Source organism: Dreissena polymorpha, chromosome 7 (assembly GCF_020536995.1).
Source record: "Dreissena polymorpha isolate Duluth1 chromosome 7, UMN_Dpol_1.0, whole genome shotgun sequence".
NCBI lineage: Eukaryota > Metazoa > Mollusca > Bivalvia > Myida > Dreissenidae > Dreissena > Dreissena polymorpha.
In genome coordinates this window covers 65,526,339-65,548,972 of record NC_068361.1, presented here as the reverse complement: position 1 = coordinate 65,548,972, position 22,634 = coordinate 65,526,339, and the positions used below count along the sequence as shown (strand labels likewise).

Here is a 22,634-nt window from a genome sequence, read left to right as displayed (position 1 = left end):
CTAATAAAACAAGTTTAGGTGATATAATATTAAGAAGCAAATGAATAAAAATGGTAATTCCATTAAAGCGACATTATTGGACCTAAATGGTCGAGTGCATGTCGACACAAGTGTTCTTATATTGAAGGCATTTTTGTTTCAGAAATACAAATGCTTCATCTCGAGCAAAATAATGTTTGCAACAATTGTATTCATAAAACATTTGCTCAGCAACAATTGATGTTTAAACCTATTTTAAAGTATTTGTAAATATTTCCGCTTTGCTTTTTCACCATTTTTTCAAACTACAAGCAACAATATACCATTGTTGAAAGATATGTGTTGTTTAAATCCAAATCATGTATCTACATTATTTACGATAGCGTGCAATGTTATCTTCAATTCACGAATCCGAATATGCATAAAAAGGTTATTCAAATGTCAATAAAAAGAATAAGTTTATCATGTAACATATAATAATGTTTTGCAAAAAGCAGAAACAAACTCATTATCAATACTATAAAAAGTAATGACTAAAATACAAAATGTGCCCACTATCCAAGAGTGGTTTAAATCAGTATCATAATCACACGCGTGCCTGACGTAGAATCAGTTTTCGATTGTGACATGAGCTACTGCAAGCCAAAATGCAACTGTTAACCCATTGATAATGCGTGGTAATAAATAGAGGATATTTGTTAATGTCAGTGTAAGATCGTCTGTTATTTCTATTTATTTTTCTATTATCAGGAGTGAAATAACAAACGATATTTCACTGACATTGTGCCATAACAACACATACATAAATCAACTCGGTTAATAGGTCTTTGCCTTTTATTCAGTTGTTAACATCATGTTTCCAAGTCCATAAAATTCTTTACATTACTTGTTAATGCGATATTTTAAAGTTTATGTAATTCTCCAAGTAAATAATAACGTGTCCAAGACATGACAAAATCTGTGTAAATCCACTCAGACAGGACCCACTCCAGGCGGGGCCCTGAAGATAAACCTCTAGCGTCTCTCCAATGGGTTAAATCCTTTCTGTTTTAGTGTCAAAAGAAGCATTGCTTATATACATGAATCGTTACATAAACATTTCAACTTGATGGGTCAAACCAATTTGTTGAAAATACATATATGGGCGCATTTACCATCTGGCAAGTGCACATACACGACAACAAACATCCATTTATCATGTAATCTGGTCAAAGGGTATTTTATAATTGTTTGCTATGATTTTGAACAACTGATGCTTGTATCAACACAACGCACATGAAAGATCGAGATTATAGACTACGTCTTTGAAGATCGACATCGCGAAACAACGACTTCCACAACGAATTGAAGACGGTACTTCATCAACATAAAATGCATATGGGACATCATTGTATTTTGCTCTCATAGCGAAAGACGTGGTTCTTTATTGCAAGAAGAAAAATCAGCGCCTGAGAATATTTAAAGGACAAAAAGTGACGCAACACTGGACAAAATACTTGTGACGTTAAACACTATAGAGCTCGATGCACTTCAACTGTTTGACATGCGTAGATAACGATTTCGGATTAATACTTCCGAGGCTTAAGGCATCAAGAGAAAAACTGCTATACCTTGTGAGCATTATGGCCAATAGAAGATCTTAATGTCTCGCGAGAAATGAAGACGCTGGAACCAACAACAAAAAAGTAAAAACAACAACGCCAACAACAACAACTACGACTGAAACAGAAACGACAATCGACGACGAAATTTAAACATCGGAAAGCAGATCTGAATCAACAAACGCATGCAAATCGCCACGGACGAGTCTACAATCGGCTGATTTTCATGACGGACGGCGGCAATAATATCAAATATACATCGTTTTCGCCGCGAGCAACAACTTCAATACTACATGGACGACACCAGATGTACTGATGGCCAACGATCAACATATGATGTGCTCCATTATATCTCGATTGACATTTACATTGTATAACAATAACTAATGTTATCTGTTTCAGCAGGGACGCTTGTCAAAACAATCTTATTGTTATCCGCATATTTTCCATCATATGTGTGTTTATATGGATGATGTTTTCGAGTACTTCGTAATTCGATAATTCAATTTTAAAGATTTTTTAAAATCATAAAATATAAAAACATTCAAATTGCTCATGCTAAAATAAGCAAAAAAGTTAAGCATAAAATACTGCTAGTGTAACAACATTTACTGAACAGTACATGTCAGTGATGTCGTAGGAATACGAAAATTGTGACAAAAATAGAGAAAGTAGTACCGAAAATTTGATATTTTCACCGCTGAAAAAATCAATTTTGTTTATTTTTACTGCCGTTTTTAACTACAGAAATGTCATATTTTATCAATAGGTATAAAAGAAACAACTTTTTTATAAGTTATAACAATCGTTTTAATATTGATATTTTATTCGTGTGGTGTTGACTTGCGATGAATAATTTACTTTTTTGCTTTTGTTATTAAATTTTACTCAACATAACTCTTTGTTTAGGTTTAACAAAATTTTAGCAAACGTCAAATGGTTCATTATGTTAAAGATTGTTTATGTTAATTTTAGTCATATATTTTTGTTAAATTTATATTTTCCTAAATATGGATACAATAAAACTCTTTTAAATATATTAAATATAGTGCAGACGTAAAGAATAATAAAGTATAACGTCAGAATTAAAATTGAATTTCCAATTATAAACACAAAATGTTGGCATTTCGAAATGTAACATTTTACACTTAAGTAAAAAAAAAACGTAAAACATAAATTTAATCAGCTTCGCAAATAGGACCCGTGTACGAACTATCCACTTGCTATCTACAAGGCACGACACCATTCTGAGCTTTTGCATTTCTTTCTGTTTTGGTGCGAATTTTCAATTCCTTCTTACAAGTGAATAAGAAAGGTGTAACAGTGCAAATAAGAAACACTGCAAACATTTTTCGGAACTATTCTCACTTTAAATGCAACCATAAAACATCGTCTAAGAGAGGCATCAAATAATACGAATGCATATGATTATTTATTGCATGCAATAGTTAATAAGCCGTCTTTAAGACCTGGAGCTTTGCTATCTAAATATCCAGACGTACTCTTGCTTGTATATTGGCACTATAGCTTGAATCGTTTTTTGCATGGTGGCACTTTAGCCTCAAACGTCTTTGATTGTTTAAACTTCGACTTGAAGTCCAGAGCAGGTCTTAAACGATCTTGATTTGTATGTGATATAAATGTCAATATAATATGGTTAGCGTTTGTTTTCATTTAAATGGACACGTATTTTGTTAAACGTGGAGCAAAGTAGATAGAATAGACGACAACACATATATGAAAAACCAACATGTTTGCACAGACCGTCCCAAGGCGCTAAAACATATTACTCGACGATATATTTATTTTCTTCTAGTTGAATTTATTTTTCAAAGGTTGTGGTGCCAGCTGTAATGATGTCATTGTTTAGTGTTGCGGTCGTTGTTTAACTGTTTTATATTGCATACAAAATTAAATAAAAGACAATCTAATAGTAACGAATATGTATGTAGTGGTTTTATTGCTGTAGTTTCATTACTCCCATCTTACACTGTGCCGTGTTTTGTTCGTAACTGATCATTTGCTGTCAAGACAGTTCCGCAATAAAATTCCGCAGATATATTTGAGACACTAAATGCCGCCCGTGCTTGTTTTATTTAAGGCATTATTAAATACATTTAGTTACAAAACATTTCTAAGAAAATTCAAAACACAAAACCTAACAGCATTAAGCAAAAAGTTAGAACGGCCCTGGTAATCCATCTCATTACTGAATAGATCATAGTGTGTGAAGTGTTGATGCTAATACCAGTTATTTTTTGTTCAATAGTCTCGATATAGTCAAGATTAAGCTAGGCCGCGATATAAACCACATAAACGACTCTGATCAAATAGAGTGTCGCCATCATTTATCCTTCGGTAAATATTTCGATATTTGACAGTGATCACATAAGTTATAAGTTGAAACTCTGTATTGTCATAGAGCCAATTATCTTAATTATATTCATTATGACATTTAACCAATATATTGTTACCTTTAGCGGTTGCACGATATAATACACGTTATTATTTGATACAACCAAACCATAGTGACTCATACAATTATACTAACAATTTATACAAGTTATGTTCTTTACAATAATTAATGTATCATAATTCTTAAAACGTAGTGACTAAGGTGTCACTTAATAAAATCATTCAATAAGAAACAATATGTATTCGTGCATTTACGCCAAAATCAAACTACCAAATGCTGTGTAATGGTAATGCATTCTTGGCATCTTATAATTATTCAAGAAGTAAAAATAGTAGTGAAATTAGTAAGACAGATCGAAAACCCGACATGAACAATGGAATAGCCGAGATTCAGTGAAATTTACGGTCCGTTCACAGAACTTCACTTACATTAAAGCTCTTACAAAAATTTCCAATTATGATTCAAACATTGCCTTTGGAAAGAAGCACACGGAAGTATGAGTGAAATTATCTTAAATAAATATGTCAATAGATATGGCTTCACTTCCGGTAAATATCCAACTTCTTAGTTTAGAATTTTACGATAACAAACAATTATTCCAACGAATTATTAAATGCTCGGTAACGAACGTAAATTTTAATTTTCTGTTCATACACTTTAAAAGCATAGTTATCAGGTGTTCGCCACAGAACAAGACAGCACAAAATTAAAGGGGCACTTTCACGTTCGGTTTTATTGACAAAATTAAAAAAAAGTTGTTTCAGATTTTCGTTAAAGTTATGATATTTGTGATTAAACAGTAATAATAAAAATTTACCATGCTCGAAAAAAGCCATTATATACATCTTTTTACTTTTTAAAAAACTGAAAATTATAAAGCGTTGCAACGCGAAACGATTTAATAATTTGGAGAGTTCTGTTGTTGTCGTTATATTTTGTGAAGCTACGAGGTTTGCTTATATAAAGTATAAAAAAAATCCTTCATTGTATGAGCACGGACGACCGAGTGGTCTAAGTGGTAGACTTTTACTCTAGGACTCCAGGGTCAGGGCTTCGAGCCAGGTTATGGTTACTTTTTTTCTTTTTTTTTCTTTAATTCTTGATTTTTTACTGGAGCGTCTTAGATCCCATATTTAAATTTATCAAATTATAAAGCATTTAATAACATACTTTAATACATGCCAAAATCTGTGGAAATGTCCCTTTAAAATGTATATCAATTAGAACTTCATATCAGGAAATTGCAGCTTTAACTCAAAATACGCCACAGCTTTCGTTATTCAAGTGCTAGTTCTGGGACTCATAATAGTTCTTGACATTATGAAGACCCTGACGATTCTACATCAAAATACACCAACTCGAAAGCAACTTGCGCAACGTTAAGTTTTCATTGTTGTTGTTTTTTCTTTTTGGTTCTATTTTTCTAACGTGGGTCGGAGCCTTTATTTATACATCGTGGAAACAGATTGTCAACTTTGAGGCATTACTTTAAGAGGCTTACCGGCTACTGGAAGACGTAATGCTTAATAATCGCCTATTAAATCTGTTTATTTGGTGAAGCCTCTGCGCATAGTATATGGAAATCTGCCCGACACAGACCGAGCCTTTTGTGTTTTTTTAGTATTTAAAAATATATACTGGTAATCAGTTTTTGGTACATTACATTTCACGTCAGATAATTGATTTTGATTTTAAACAAAATGCATTAATAAACACTCATGGAAAGGAACTTATCAGTAGCATTAACGACATGAATGAATGGAGGTATTGCATGCTCACTCATACGACAACACACATGCAACATGATCGTGCCTCGGAAAGTCGTCATAATGTTACTAGGTTACTAATTTGAAAATTACCATGCAACTAAATCGCCTATCAAAAGGTGTAAATCTCCAATACGTTATATTGGCCGTTGGTATCATTAATCATTTGTTTTATCACGTGCTGTGCGTATTTTCATATAATATAGGCACATTGACATTTAACTGATATGAAAGACTAGCGGATGTTAATATGAATGTTTCAACTGGAACAATGAAATAACCCTTTTATGTGTATAAAAGATGTGATAAAAGATATGGGTTTTCCTTTTGTCTGTGAACTGACCTATTTCAAATATTTCAACTAAGGCCGAGAAGGATGTAATAAAAAATGGGCAAATCGACTTTTTATTTTGTTCATTTTTATAGCTAAACATTTATAAATGATATTTCTATTTCATTCAGTCAGTTCATTTGTGTGATATGATTCCACGTTTGGTTTGCTCACCCAGTCCTTCTTAATATCCCCATTACTCAGCATTAGCGTCCTATCTACTTCCAAAAACGTTCAGTTTTACGAAAAAAAGAAAGCCGTCGTAAAAACTCCTATATGTTGTTGTTTCATCTTCAAAACATCCAAATACTATCAATAACACACTTAAATAGGACTTGCCTTTCTTTGCGTTTAGGAGGCGTTCTCATCACAACGGTGGTATGGTTACGCACAAAAAACCGTTAAGTCATTAGAAACAATATATTATATTACTTGGCTAATATAAAGATATATGCAATCTGACCCGAGCTCTGGACAAAAACGTATCTATATTCATATTTGGTATTGGTCGATCCGCACGAGAGCAAACATCTGCGACTTAACGGCATCCCGACAACATTTAAGATGTATTTTACAGGATTGCCGACGTTGACGTTCATTTCGTTTTCGAGCCGTTTTATAATGTTTTTACGACATCGCTCGGCGTCTTTAGCAAACCTACCACGTCCTGGGTCATCATAATAACGTATTAACAACGCATGCCCGGTGTGCGGGGGTACATCCGATAGCAATTTACTTTATGGTGAAGATAAATTAACACATCGACTTTATGTTGTCGTTTTACATCAGTTAGCACGTCTCGGGATATAGAGCTGCACATATAAATGGTTTTTAGATATAAATTTTAAATAACAATAAACAATTAGACAATTGCGTCTTCGTGTTCGTTCGGCGATCGATTTATTTTTGTGCAACAAAATTGCTTATTTTTGTGAAGCAATCACATCTTCAGCTGGATCTTTGGTTATTTCTGAAACGCTGGTCAATATAATGTGAAACAAGCTATGTTCAAGCCATTCAAAACGTGTTATGTTTGTAGCCCATTTGTTTATCGATTTAAAGTTCAATTTAACTATAAACGAGTGTAACAAAATATAATAAAATATGCACTCTTCATTATATGGGTCCTCTTGCAGTTACTTGTAATATTAATTTGAAATTAAACACTGTTTCGAAAGATGTACGGGGTGTTGTAACGTCAAAGCTATTGACATCGATGTGTTATATAGTGCCCTGTATCAACATCATTTTAAGATACATGAATACTTTCTGCACTCCAAAAGTGGGGTGTATAATTTTGACCCCATGCCCGCTAGAATTGTATTGTGTTGTAATTGAATTTGCGGGTGTGTGTGGGGTGGGGAGAAAATGATCCCGAGCACATTGTATTAATCATGGTCGATGTAACTTCGTCTTTCCTTTCCTTAATTCCATCCTTGCCTTATTTGCACAAGATCTCGGGCACCTCTGACCCAATTTGATAAAAGGTTAAACACAGCATCCCTAAGTGTGTTTGGACAAACGCATATTTTACAGTGTAACCGTGTCAATTATTTGTCAGGAAGTTATTGCACTTAAAATATTGTTTGTATCAGGCATGTTCTGATTAAGCGCTAGGAATTTATGGTCTGATTTAGGATGTGCGTGGTACTTCCATTAATTGTAATGGGACGTAGTTTTCTTTCATAACACATAGTTTTATGCCAGAAAGGATTATGGAATTAACAAATGAATGTATATTTGATTGTTCCCATGCTAACAATCAATCCATCCACCGACTACGAACATAATCCCAAATTAATGATATAGTGTCGTACGTAAAGACATTGATTTCGAAAACATCATTTTTGGAGTTGAAAAAGTGGTATGCTTACCAAACAATTTTAGTTGAACGTCGATATTTATGTTAAAGTGATATTATGGGCATCTAACAGTTTAAAGGTATCTATCGCAACCGTTGTTTATTTTTGGTGTTTTCACTTCATATACACTTATATTTGTTAATACAGCATAAACATACTATAACAATATCCTGGAAAGACAAAAATAATGCATTTGAATATCAACCGTTCATTCGTTTGACAACTGATCATGCATGTACGATGTGACCCTAAATTTAGTTTTAGTGCAGATTCGTTCGTACGACACACAGACAAAATTTTGTTTTACGGATCATTTCGGCTTACTGGGTGGGTCACGTAAGAATATCGAATATAAAATATATTTTTATAAACAACTGGTAGCAAGATGGATTGAAGATAATTGGTCAATAACCACATTTGAACTTACTCTTTTGACCTGTTAATTATTTTCAGCTCAATTCAACAGTGAAAAATGCCCATAATATCACTTTAAGACTAGGAAATTACATCGTAGAAAAATTTTAATCTGTGGTGTGTAAATAATAAACAGGCTTTAGCCCTGCCAATAATCAAATTATTGTATGCATCAACCGAAAAATTGCCTCAGTTTTTAAAAAGCAAATGGCGTATTATACCGTTCAAGAAAAGATAATAAACCATAAATTTAATTAACATAAAAATATGTCATATGTTCGAGGATAATACATTACCGTAAACATCAATTCTTAGGTAAAAAAACATTATGAAAAAAAAAAAAAACATTTTTATAATTTATAACAATATCATTTAGCGAATTCATTAATTGCATTTGTGCCTAGTATACTGTTTAAATGTCATTAAGATGGGTTTTGTTTGTATCTGATGCAGTTTGCGTAGGTCATTAAACATGACAATAATAAACATAAGGGTAGCGCCCAATCCCAACAATAAACTCGCTACGACGAATGTAAGAGTTAAATATTTAATTTATTCTAAACGTCCATTGAAGATCTAACAACATAAAACAGATCATATGGATGATATAAAAACTTAAAAATATTGATCGCTACGTGTTGTTCAACTATCAAACAATAAGCGTATTTTATAAGAAGGTTGCGATTCGTAAAATGGTAAATGTTCTTTGTCTCAAAAGCCTTCAAAGTTATTGGTCTTCGGTACACAGTTTGACGATGCAATTTCAATTTTAAGTTAACCTGAATCAAGACCCAAATGTTCGTTTGCATGTCGACACAAGTGTTCTTATATTGAAGGCATTTTTGTTTCAGAAATAAAAATGCTTCATCTCGAACAAAATAATGTTTGCATTAATTGTATTCATAAAAAAGTTGCTCATAAGCAATTGATGTTTAAACCCATTTTAAAGTATTTGTATATATTTCTGCTTCGCTTTTTCAACAATTTTTTTTTTAAACACAAGAACAAATATACTATTGTTTGTAGATATGTGTTATTTAAATCCATAGCATGTTTCTACATTATTTACGATAGCGTGCAATGTAATCTTCATATACACGAATCCGAATATACATAAAAAGGAAATTCAACTGTTCATAAAAAAAATAAGTTTTTCATGTAATATATAATATTGTTTTGCAAAAAGCAGAAACAGACTCATTATCAATACTTTAAAAAAGAAATGGAACCACAATAGAAAATTTGCCCACTATTCGAGAGTGGTTTAAATCAGTATCATGATCACAAGCCTGCTTTAAGTAGAATCCGTTTTCGATTGTGACATGAACTGCTGCAAGCCAAAATGCAACTGTTTATGATGCCTGGTTAACCCATTAATAACGTGCGGTAATAAATAGAGGATATTTGTTCATGTCAGTTTAAGATCGTTTGTTATTTCACGAATGATCATAGAAAATAAAGAATTTCTATTATCACGAGTGAAATAACAAACGATCTTACACTAACATGAACACATTTTCTGTTTCTTTTATGGCCAATTTTCAAGAAAATAATTAGCGTCTGTTTCCTTTTCGTTGAAAAGTTACCCTTTCTCCCGTGACGTGCCTCAATATATTTTAATACACAAAATGACGTCATTAGTGTTTGCGTGATCCTCTGCCGGAAGAAAAAGTCCAATATTTGATGGTTTACGAGTAAACAAAGCTGAAAGGTTTTAACATTTTATTCCTCTCGCTAAAATAAGCAAACAAATTAAAGCATAAAATACTGCTAGTGAACATAATTTAATGAACAGTACATGTCCATGAGGTCGTAAGAATACGCAAATTTTGACAAAAATAGAAAAGGTAGTTCCGAAAATTTGTTTTTTTTCACCGGTGAAAATAGCAATTTGTTTATTTTCACTGCTGTTGTTTCACTGCAGATATTTCATCGTTTATCATAAGGATATAAAAGAAACACATTTTGTATAAGCAATTGCAATCTTTTTTATATTGAAATTTTATTCGAGTGGTGTTGACTTGCGATGCATAATTTACTTTTCGCTTTTTGTTATAAATTATTACTCCATTGTGTAGGTTTAACAAACCTTAAAGAAAGGTCAAATGGTCAATTATATTAAAGATTTTTTATGTAATTTTTAGTCATATAATCATATTAAAGTTATATATTAATAACTATAGAAACAGTTAAACTGTTCTAAATATTGCATATGTAAACACTAATTAAGAATGACTCCAGTATTTAAATTGAATTTCAAAATATAAACACAAAATGTAAGCATTTAGAAATGTAACATTTTACACTTTACGTAAGAAATAACGTCCATCAGCTTCTCGAATAAGACCCATGGAGGAACTATCCACTTTCTATCTACAAGCCAGGACATCATACTGAGAGTTTCTTTCTGTTATGATACGAATTTTCAATTCCTTCTTACGAGTGAATAAGCATGGTGTTAAAGTGCAAATAAACTATGAAAACCTTTTTCGAAATTATTCTCACTCTAAATGCAACCATACAACATCGTCTAAGAGAGGCATCAGATAACACAAATGCATATGCTCATTTATTGCATGCAGTCTTTAAGACCACGAGCTATGCTATCTAAATATCCAGACGTACTCTTGCTTGTATATTGGCACTATAGCTTGAATCGTTTTTGATTATTTATACTTGGACTTGAAATACTGCGCAGGTCTTAACCGATCTTGATTTGTATGTGATGTAAATTTCGATATCATATGGTTAACGTTCGTTTTCATTTAAATTGACATGTATTGTGGTTAACGTTGAGCAAAATAGGAAGAATAGACGACCACACATCTGTAAAAACCACCATGTGTGCACTGACCGTTCCAAGGCGCTAATACATTTTACTCGACGATATATATATTTCTCTTTTAGGTGATTTTATTGTTAAAAGGTTTTGATACCATCTGAAATAATGTCATTGTTTAGTGTTGCGGTCGTTGTTTTATTGTTCTGTATTGCATACACAATTAAATTCAAGAAAATCGAATAGTAACGAATATTTATGTATTGTTTTATTGCTGTAGTTTCATTACTCCTATCTTACACTGTGTCGTGTTTTGTTCGTAACTGATCATTTGCTGTCAAGACAGTTCCGCAATAAAATTCCGCAGATATATTCAAGACACTAAATGCCGCTCGCGCTTGATTTATTTAAGGCATAATCAAATACATTTAGTGACAAAAACATACCTGAGACCGTTCAAAACACAAAACCTAACAGCATTAAGCAAAAGGGTGGTACATTATTAGAACGGCCCTGGTAATGCATCTCATTACTGAATAAATCACAATCCGTGCAATGTTGATGCTAATACAAGTCATTTTCTGTCCAATAGTCTTGATATAGTCCACATTAAGCTTGGCCGTGATATAAACCACATAAACGACTCTGATTAAATAGAATGTCACCATCATTTATCCTTCGGTAAATATTTAAATATTTGTCCCGACCATGTCAGTGGTCTCATAAGTTGGAACTCTGTATTGTCATACAGCCTATTATCGTAATGAATGTTCATACAGAAATGTAACCAATATATTGTTACCTTTAGCAGTTGCACGATATAATGCAGGTTATTATTTAATACAATCAAAACATAGTGACTCATACAATTATACTAACAATTTATACAAGTTATGTATACTTAATAATAGTTAATATATCATAATTCTTAAAAGGTAGTTAAAGTGTCACTAAAAAATAATTCACCAATAAGAAACATAATGTTTTCATGCATTAACGCAAAATATCAAACTGCCAAATGTTGTGTAATGGTAATACATTCGCGACATCTTTAAACTATTCAAGAAGTAAAACAAATCTGAAATTAAGAACACAGATCGAAAACCCGACATGAACAATGGGATAACCGAGTTTCATTGCAATTAACGGTCCGTTCACGAACTTCACTTACATTAAACCTCTGACAATAATTTCCAATTATGATGCAAACATGGCTTTTGAAAGAAATAACAGACAATCACTCCAACGAATTATTTAATGCTCGGTAACGAACATACATCTTTAGTTTCACTTCAAACACTTTAAAAACAAAACAAAGTGAAAACAGCGAAACGACGTTTTACTATGGGGCCGTTTTTATACGCTATGTACTGTTTGAAAGCAAAAACATATTGCAGAACATGAAAAGAATAAATGACCCTGGGAATGTGAGTTCGGTTGTAGATTGAATACCAGACATGTGGGGTTTCGGTTAGTTTTCCGGTTTCGGTCACATATCAAGACAACACAAAATTAAAATATATTTTAATTAGAACTTCATATTAGGAAATGACAGCTTTACATCAAAGTTCGCTACAGCTCTCATAATTCGCTACAGCTCTCATAATTCAAGTGCTAGTACTGGGACTCATAATGGTTCATGACGTATCGAAGGCCGTGGTGATTCTACATCGAAATACACCCACTCGTTAGCATAGCAACTCGCGCAACGTTAAGGATTCATTGTTTTTGATTATTGTTATATGTTCTATTTTTCTAACGTGGGGTGGATCCTTTATGTATACATTGTGCAAACGTACTGACAACTTGAAGGCATTACTTTAAAAGGTTTACCGGCTACTGGAGGACGTAATACTCCATAATCATCTATTTAATCTCTTTATTTGGTGCAGCGGCTATGCACAGTGTGTGGAAAACTGCACAAGGCAGACAGAGCCTTTTTTATTATTTGAAAATCGTTACTGGAAATCAATTTGCGGTACATTACATTTCACGTCAGATAATTGATTTTAATTTTAAACAAAATGCATTATTAGAAACTCATGAAGCTTAACTTAGTAGTAACATTTACGACATGAATTTATGGACGTACTGCATGCTCACTCATACGACACCATACATGCAACGTGATCATGCCTCGAAATGTCGTCATTAAGTTGCTCGTGTGATAATTAAACAAATTGGTGAATTTCCACAGGCGTAAATCTCCAATACGTTGCATTGACCGTTGATTATTTATCATTTGTTTCATAACGTGATGTGTGTATTTTCATATTGTATAGGCACATGGGCATTTAACTGACGTAACAGACTAGCGGATGTTAATATGAATGTATCTCCTGAAAATGGTTCTAAAATTTCATTATTACTGTTCAATTGAAGTTAATTCTATTTCCAATCACATTCGTGACAATGCTGTGTCTTAAGGTGTGTGGTATCGATGATATAAAGCTATACAAGAGTTTTTGGGATAAATCATGTCATATCAGTCACTAAGGATAAAATAATTCTCATGCATACGTATTAAAGCTACACTTCAAGCTATATTTGTAAATAGTGAAATTAGGAGAAGGTTCTAGTGCAAGTTTTCAGTGGTTGAATAATTGATCAAATAAGTTTGGGTAAGATTCTCTTTCAATGCTAACACATGACATGCTTATTTTATTACAATTTGACTGTGTTAATTTTGTTTTTACAAACAAAATAACTTCGTAGGTAAACAACTTGACTAGTTTTTAAAAATGTTTATTAACTTTGTTATAGGACGTCATGATATGCTGACGACCTCATTTCACCAAAATGACAGCATGCGATATGTTGGTCAATTATTATTTTACTAGTAAAATCGTTAATAAAATGTTGTCTTGCATTCATACATTATATGTTATAGTTGATTTAGTGAAGAAGCGTTACAGATGGAATCACAGGACGAGGCATATTTTCTCGAGTGCTAGTGTTTAAAACATATTTGTATTTTAGCAATTTCATAGAGATCCTTTGAAAAAGAGGTATTTCACTGAACAAAAACATAATTATTTTAAACCATTGGTAACATTAAGTTGTAAATCTCTAGAGAGGTCATGACGAAAGGAATGAAAGTAATTGTACAGCTTTGAGCTACGGACCTTTTAACCCATGCATGTCTAGCGTCTAGAAAAAAAGGCCTTGACAAACAGCGTAGACCCAGATGAGACGCCGCATGATCCCTAAAGGAATTTCTGTAAGAAATATTTTAAATATTAAAATAAATATACTAGACATCCCTAATTTTAAAAATAAATTGATCCAATGTAGAAGGATGAGAGAGTCCACTAGGCATGAATGTGTATATTTCCTGTATTCTGTATTATTCTGTATATACCGTACAGCTCAAAATAACAATATACAATTACATGAATTCGTAATTTACATTAACTTTAAAAGTGACCTTTGGCAACATTACGATGGATATTTTGCTTCAAAAGTTGAGATAGTCGGTTGCATAAACGATTGTTTGTTAATTATCTAATTTATATATTTATATCTATATACAATTCTTATAAATGAACCAACGCGCACATACCTGGCTGTCGTTATAATCCATGTGCAGCATATAGTCTGTTAAGAGGTCGCTCCGTTTGTTCACATCCTCCAGAGCCATTTGTACCGCAGGCAAACATCCTTGACCGCCGGCCCAGCTGCCGGACATGGGAAATATTCCGCCAATAGTGAGATTCCTACCCTTGAATCCGGAAGTCGGTCGGATTGTCATGACAACTAATGCAACAAGACATTGTAGGATAAATGATCCGTTCGTTCGCATTTTAGGTAATGATATACTGTTTTATATTGTGTTATTGATTTATTTAATACGTGTAAATGTATACCATTTTACAAACCACATTCATAGTAGTTGTTTATTTATTTGTCTCGTAAAATAACGCTGGCATGGCTAGAAAATTAAATAACGTTATGTCTCATCATACGATTCTAAATCGATATAAATAAGAAAACTTTAAAACACAAGATACATAAACGCTATCACGCCAGAATATTATAATAAAAAAATACGGGAAACTTTCATATATCTTCTTCATGAAGAGATCAAACAATGTTACTTCCGCTATGATCTACAAATATCTTCGTGAACTTTAAAGCGTTTATAACTTCGAAACCGACGGAATTGCAGCAACACCAACAGATTTTCTGCACAAATCTATATCATTTTATTCCTCTCAGATAAAAAAAATCAATCCCTATCCACTGTTATCCGATATATACATCGAAAGCAACACTTTCACTGCTGGATTGTTCCGTATCCTGAGCAAACCGTACCAATATTGAAATTGCTGAATAGCGCTTTGTGTTTGCCAGCAAAAGCAATATCTGAGACGTACGACTCTATCCCGCGAGAAATACAATGGATCGATATGGCAGCCATCTAGTCTTCATGACAAAAGTTTAGTCTTTTTTTGACACGGATGACTTAAAGATTAATCTGATAGCTGAACGTTTCATTTAGAAACTGATTGAAACACGAAGCAAACAATAAATCACCCTATTGGTGTAAAAAGGTATCATGTGCATTAGATTGTTAATTTCACATGGTACCTTTTTGCATTAAGGAAGCGACAAAAAATATAAAAGTGGCCCTTAACGAAAATTAAAATGAAGAACAATTTGTTTAACATATAATTATTCCCACAAAAATGTTTTATTAAACATGAAAAGCGATACTTTGGATATCATATTGTCATGCCCTAGATTGTTCATGAAAACATGTGTTTATGTACAATTAAATTGTTCATTTTCAGCGTTTATGTTTTGCATCTAAATGACTATGTCACTGTTATTTAATGCTTTTATTGGATGCTGTGTGGAAGTTAGAGCTGATAACAGCCGATGCCTACCTTTTGCGCTTCTTTATTATTTGTAATATCCTTTCTAAAAGTCTCATTGTATAAGCGTCTGTTAATATGGCAGCCATTTGCATAAACAGGAAGTTGATTTCCTGATGCTGACATAAGTGCACTCTGGGTAGTTTACAATGACTGCAGTATTTTCGACAGTTTAGTCATACGATATCATTAGTTAAATAGCATATTCATGTTTGCTATAAAATTATTATTATTATTACTATAAGCTACCATATAATCTACGGTGTTATACATATATACTTTTTGTATCTCAGATCACTAATTCAATTAGTTTGTGTATTTCCAGTGTAAGGAAATGCGCTGTTTATGTCTCTATTGGAGACCAGTCGTTTATTATTGTTATAATCTCATATTTATGATTATTTTTTTTTACTCCTTCTTTTTTATGGAATATTCATCCTTTTGTATCCCTTATTTTTGTTTTCTAATTTTGTTTGTTTGTGTAGACATCTTACTTCTTATAATAGAAACCAACTGGACACGTTTTCAAATAGAAACTAACTGGACAAGCACACATACATTATCATTTACATCACCCTTTTTTAAATGATCAAGCTATGTACTTTAAATGTAAAAGGGCTAAACAGCAAAGATAAACGCATAAAAGTCTTCAAATGGTTAGACGAAAAAAAATATAATGTATGCTTATTACAAGAAAGTCACTTGACACACACTTTAGCGCAAACCTTAAAAAATGAATGGGACGGGGATATCTACCTCAGTGGACAATGTACTAATAAACAAGGCATTGCCTTTCTGATAAAAAGTAACATAGGGATCACAGTTGATAACCTTAACGAAATAATAATTGGCAGACTAGCAAGTATAGATATCAAAATACATGAAACAGAACTTACATTAATCAACGTTTACGGTCCCAACATAGATGATTCCGCATTTTACGAAACATTACAATCCTTTATAATTAGTAACCAAGATAAAAATATTATAATCGGCGGTGATTTCAATACTGTCCTGAACCCATTATTAGATAAAAAGAATGGAAACATTTATACTCATCCTAAAAATAGAAACATTTTAAATAACATAATTGAAAACTACAATATGATAGATATCTGGCGTACAGTATACCCAAACGAAAGCAAATTCACCTGGCACTCAAACACAAAACCAACAATATTTTGTAGATTAGACTATTTTTTAATATCTGAATCTCTTTGCAACATTATTGACACATGTAACATAAAACCAGGATTTATGACTGACCACTCTATAGTTGAACTTAAACTGCACAATATACAACCTGAAAGAGGCCCAGGATACTTTAAAATTAACAACAGCATCTTATTGGATACACAATATCAAACACAAATAAAACAGGAAATATTAAATACAGTTCAAAATAATAAAGATGCAAACCCAAACACCTTATGGGAAGTAATTAAAGGAAATATACGTAACACAACAATTAGATACACATCATTTAAACGTAAAGAAACACACAAACTTGAAACTGAAACCATCAAAACCATTGAAACACTTGAAAAACAATTGCATCAAACAAACACAAAGGATACCACCGACATTGAAAATGAAATAACATTAAAAAAACAAATATTAGACGGAATTTATCATACACATCTCAATGGAATAATACTAAGAGCGCGTGCACAGCATGTTGAACACAATGAAAAAAATACAAAATACTTCGCAAACATTGAAAAACGTAGAAGTGAACAAAAAACTGTACACAAAATAGTAGTCAATGGCAAAGATATAACAAACATGACTCAAATACTAGAAGAACAACGTTTATTTTTCAAAACACTCTATAAACGAAAAAATGTTGAAAATAACACCCTTTTTAAAAATACACATCACGCTTTAAACCAAGAGGAAAAACAACTGTGCGACGGATTACTTAATGAATATGAATGTGGATTAGCCCTAAAAGATATGCAAAATAACAAAAGCCCAGGATCTGATGGCATCACAATCGAATTTTATAAAATATTCTGGAATGATATAAAAACACATCTAATTAATTCACTTAACTATTCATTTAACAACGAAAACTTAACTACGCTACAAAAACAAGGTATTATATCACTCATTCCAAAACCTGGAAAAAACTTAGAATCCTTATCAAACTGGCGCCCGATTAGTTTACTAAATAATGATTATAAAATTGCAACTAAAAGTATAGCAAACAGAATAAAAAAAATATTACCATCAATCATTTCAAAATCTCAATCTGGTTTCATAAAAGGACGTTACATTGGTGAAAACGTTCGTCTTATCCAAGAATGCATAAACTATTTTAACAATTCAAACAATCCTGGTCTTATATTCTTTGCAGATTTTGAAAAGGCATTCGATTCACTCGATCATTCATTTATGTTCTCTTGCTTAGAAAATATGAACTTTGGTGAAAGTCTCATTCAATGGGTTAAACTATTCTATACCGATATTAACAGTATAATCATTAACAATGGCTTCTTTTCAAATAGTTTTAACATCGAAAGAGGGGTTCGACAAGGATGTCCACTCTCATCATCGCTATTCATTATTTGCATCGAGTATCTATCACATCACATCCAATCAAATAAACACATAAAAGGCATATCACTAGATCCTGATGAAGATATCAAACAGTCCCTATTTGCTGACGATGCAACTTATTTCTTAAACGACAATTACGATTCTTTCCATAACCTAATAGAGTCACTAACCATCTACGGAATGACATCGGGTCTTAAACTAAACAAAAGTAAATGTACTGTGCTACGAGTAGGTAAATTAAAACAAAGTAATGTCGTATATAAAAAAGTAATGAAATTTAATTGGACATCCGATGAAGCCACAACGTTAGGAATTACTTTCACAAATAATGAAAAGGATACAGTTCTTAAAAACATACTACCTAAATTACAGAATTTCAAAAACTGCTTAAAATCATGGCATCACCGTAAACTTACACTAATCGGAAAAAACACAGTATTGAAAACATTTGCACTTCCTAAACTAATTTATGTATTAACAGTTCTCCCAAACCCACCAAATGATGTTATTAACGATATAAAATCAGCAATATTTAATTTCATATGGGACGGTAAGCCTGATAAAATAAAACGAACTCAGTTAATTCAATCTGTAGAAAATGGAGGTATTCAATTAACGAACATTGACTCATTCTTGAATGCAATCAAATGCAGCTGGGTTAAAAGATACCTAGATAATACCAATACGAGTAATTGGAAATTATTCTACCAGAAAATCCTAAAACAATATGGTGACTCCTTACTCTTTGAATGTAACATCAGCAATACTATCTTACATGAAATTGCAAACAAAAACATATTTCTGTCTGATGTTCTATCAGCATGGAGTGATGTCACTCATAACCTAGAAACCAAAACCAGCAGTAAAACTATTTTATGGAACAATAAAGACATAACTTCAAACAATAAGACGTTTTTCTATAAAGATTGGTTTGAACGAAGCATTAAATATGTCGACCAATTATATGACTACAGAATCAAGGATTTCTACTCTTTTGATGATATATGCTACATATACGGAATACCTTCAAATAATTTTCTGAAGTACTACACACTAATCAAAAGCATACCCATGCATATTAAATCTGAAATCAATACAAATAATACACCATGTACTCAAACAACATTCGTAGAAAACATACTTGGAAGAAAAAACAAACCGAATAAAATAGTTTACACACTGCAAATTAAAAAACCTACAGAAAACTCCAAAACCCAAAATAAATGGCAAGCCCTTTTCGGAGAACATGAACTTAATTGGAAACACATATTTACCATGCCATATAAAGCAACTATTGAAAGCACACTGAGAAATTTTCAATATAAATACATTCATAGAATAATAGCTACAAATAAATATCTCTTTAAATGTAAATTATCTAACTCAAATCTGTGTGACTTCTGCGGTGAAAACATCGAAACTATAGAACATCTTTTTTGGGAGTGCAAACACATCCAGCCTATTTGGAATCAATTAGTATCTTTTCTTGAACAACAGCAACTAAACGTTAAACTATCTTTCTTAAATGTAAGTTTCGGAATTAACTCATTGAAATCAATAGACTGTAATAATATTGTGAATTTTATTCTTATATTGATGAAATATTTTATCTTTAACATGAAGTACAAAAAACAAGTACCAAATTTTAATTGTTTTGTCAATAGTCTTAAACTAAAAATCCAGATTGAGAAAGAAATAGCCCTCAGTAATGACACATTACAAATCTTTGAACAAAAATGGAATCGGATTAAATTCTTATAATGTTTGTCCACTTATATACATTTCACTCTAATGTTAGTTTATATTTCTAAAATATTTTTGTATATAATTTTTTCCATCTTATAAGATCATTGTGAATATACAACAAAACACACAAGTCCAGTATGCTTTCTTCCGACTTTATACAACTCATCATTTTTCATAACTATTCTTCTGTTGTTTTTTTTTTCTCTTTTAAAAAAATATATATTAGCATATCTTGTATAACATGTCTAAACTTAATTGCTTTGTACAACCACTATGTTGTATGATAATATACATGTATACATTGTATGTATTATATTGAATAAAAAAAAAAAAAAAAATCATTAGTTAAATACTCATATTCCTTCTTAAAAATTGTTTTAAAAGGTAATAGTCATCTTTATAAATGATTTATTGATTTAATTGATATGTATTTTAATATCAATGACATTTACCGTGTCTAGAACGCTAAAATTCTATTGTGCGCTTTGCGCGCTTTGCTGCGCGTTGTTTGTGCGCTTTTTGTGCACAATTCATATGTGCGCTTTAATGATATTATTGCACAACGTTATGTGTGCGCTTTTGGAGAGTATAAAAAGCACTGAAAATTCTCATTCGAGGACTCTGAACTTTGTTTTCCTAGGTGTGAGACCTATTTTATTTTTCTTATATAAGCATTTAAAATACAGTTTTCAATAAGACTTAGCTATTAAAATTAAGACTGAATTTTATAAATAATTAAAATTGCATTTGTCATCTTTTTAGGACATTATAAAAAAGAGAGTGCAAATACTTAGTTTACTGTTTATCAGAGTCCATTTTAGTTCTATGTTAAACTTGAACAAAAGCTTCAAGTTTGGAAAAGTTGAAGAAATTGAAGTAAAATTACAGCTACCGCTCGGCTCGTGACAATATGTTAATAAGTGCACGCGGAGGAAACAGCTCGTTTTGTAATTCGTCATACATGCATGGGACATTTACATGTACTAATTTATATAACGTTTATCATTAAATTATAATTGATGTGTATTGGAAATCACTCGTTTCCCTTACAAAAGTCATATAAGTTTATTGCTGACAATTCAAAGTTATATATACACTGAAAACGCATTTTCCTGTGTCGGTTGTTACGCGTTTAAATACACGTACACAATAAAAGAAAGCAAACGCGATTGCATAAGAATTGTAATATTGTGAGATTGACATTAATAGACGATTCTCCATGATATAAATAAACAGCTCTCGCGAACATGTTCAAGGGCTCTTTATCTGTTTCTGAATACAAATTATGTGAGAAAACGAAGCGAATCTTATGAGATTGATCACATAAAAGACGCAAGGAAAAACTTCATCTTTATAAACACAATAGCAATCCTAGAAAGCCTAGCATCAAAACCAACATTGATGACAACAATAAACCTGTAGTGTTTTGTGCATAGTCTGGATAAAGTAATCCGAGGGACAGTAACGGTTCTTGAAAACACGTAAAACGAATTGAGATACCGCGAAATCAGGCAGTGTCTGCAGAAGTAATTCAGTCAAAACCACATACAAATCATTATGGTACTATAACTACCATGTTGTTATTATGTAACAGTCCACAATTGTCCAATATATGTATTGCTATAAAAAATGACACACCATTAGCAGAATGAACATTATTAAATATTATTGGAATGCTTAATGTTGTCTGACATACCATCAAATGATCCAGTAAGTAATGCATCATTTGACTGTTTATTTTGTGAACAGAGATCCGTCTTTGAAGGAAAAAATAGTTGATTTTTTTTAAATAAGCTTACTAGGATAGGATGTATTTATGTAGCTACTTTATGCATCAGCTCATAATTAGATTAATACAGTAAACGTTGAAAAAAACTGTCATTTCGCTTCTTAATATAAGTTTTAATACAGTACATGGCTTTGTTTAAAGAAGTTTCGAGTAACGTTGTTAGTTGAAGCAGTACACATATAGTGCACAACACAATGATGTCATTTTTATTCCCACATTATTATATTTCAAATTGCCCTGTAATACTTTCCTTATGCCATCTCGGTCATACCTATATTCCTTATGCCATCTCGGTCATATTTATTTTCGATTGAAAATAAATAAAAATTGGAAATAAAGTAATTCTTTTAGATCTTTGTGAATAAGTGTCGTATTTTTGCCCCTTACCAGTGAAACCGGAGGGGACTTATGTTTTGCGCTCTGTCTGTTGTCTGTCTGTCACACTTTTCTGGATCCTGCGATAACTTTAAAAGTTCTTCATATTTTTTCATGAAACTTGAAAGATGGATAGA

At 32.1% G+C, this 22,634-nt stretch overlaps 1 protein-coding gene across 4 annotated transcripts in view; it reads right to left on the bottom strand.

Moving 5' to 3' along the window:
• Positions 1-22,634, bottom strand: part of LOC127837993 (gamma-aminobutyric acid type B receptor subunit 1-like) — a 399,001-nt gene that overhangs the window by 174,320 nt on the left and 202,047 nt on the right. Inside the window, exon 1 of one of the 4 annotated variants that reach the window (XM_052365472.1) lies at positions 14,711-14,785. The exons of the other annotated variants lie outside the window; for them this stretch is intronic. Coding sequence (XP_052221432.1) covers positions 14,711-14,740 — 30 coding nt within the window. The 5' untranslated portion in view covers positions 14,741-14,785. Of the gene's footprint in view, positions 1-14,710; positions 14,786-22,634 lie in introns of those variants that run through there. 4 annotated transcript variants of the gene reach the window in all.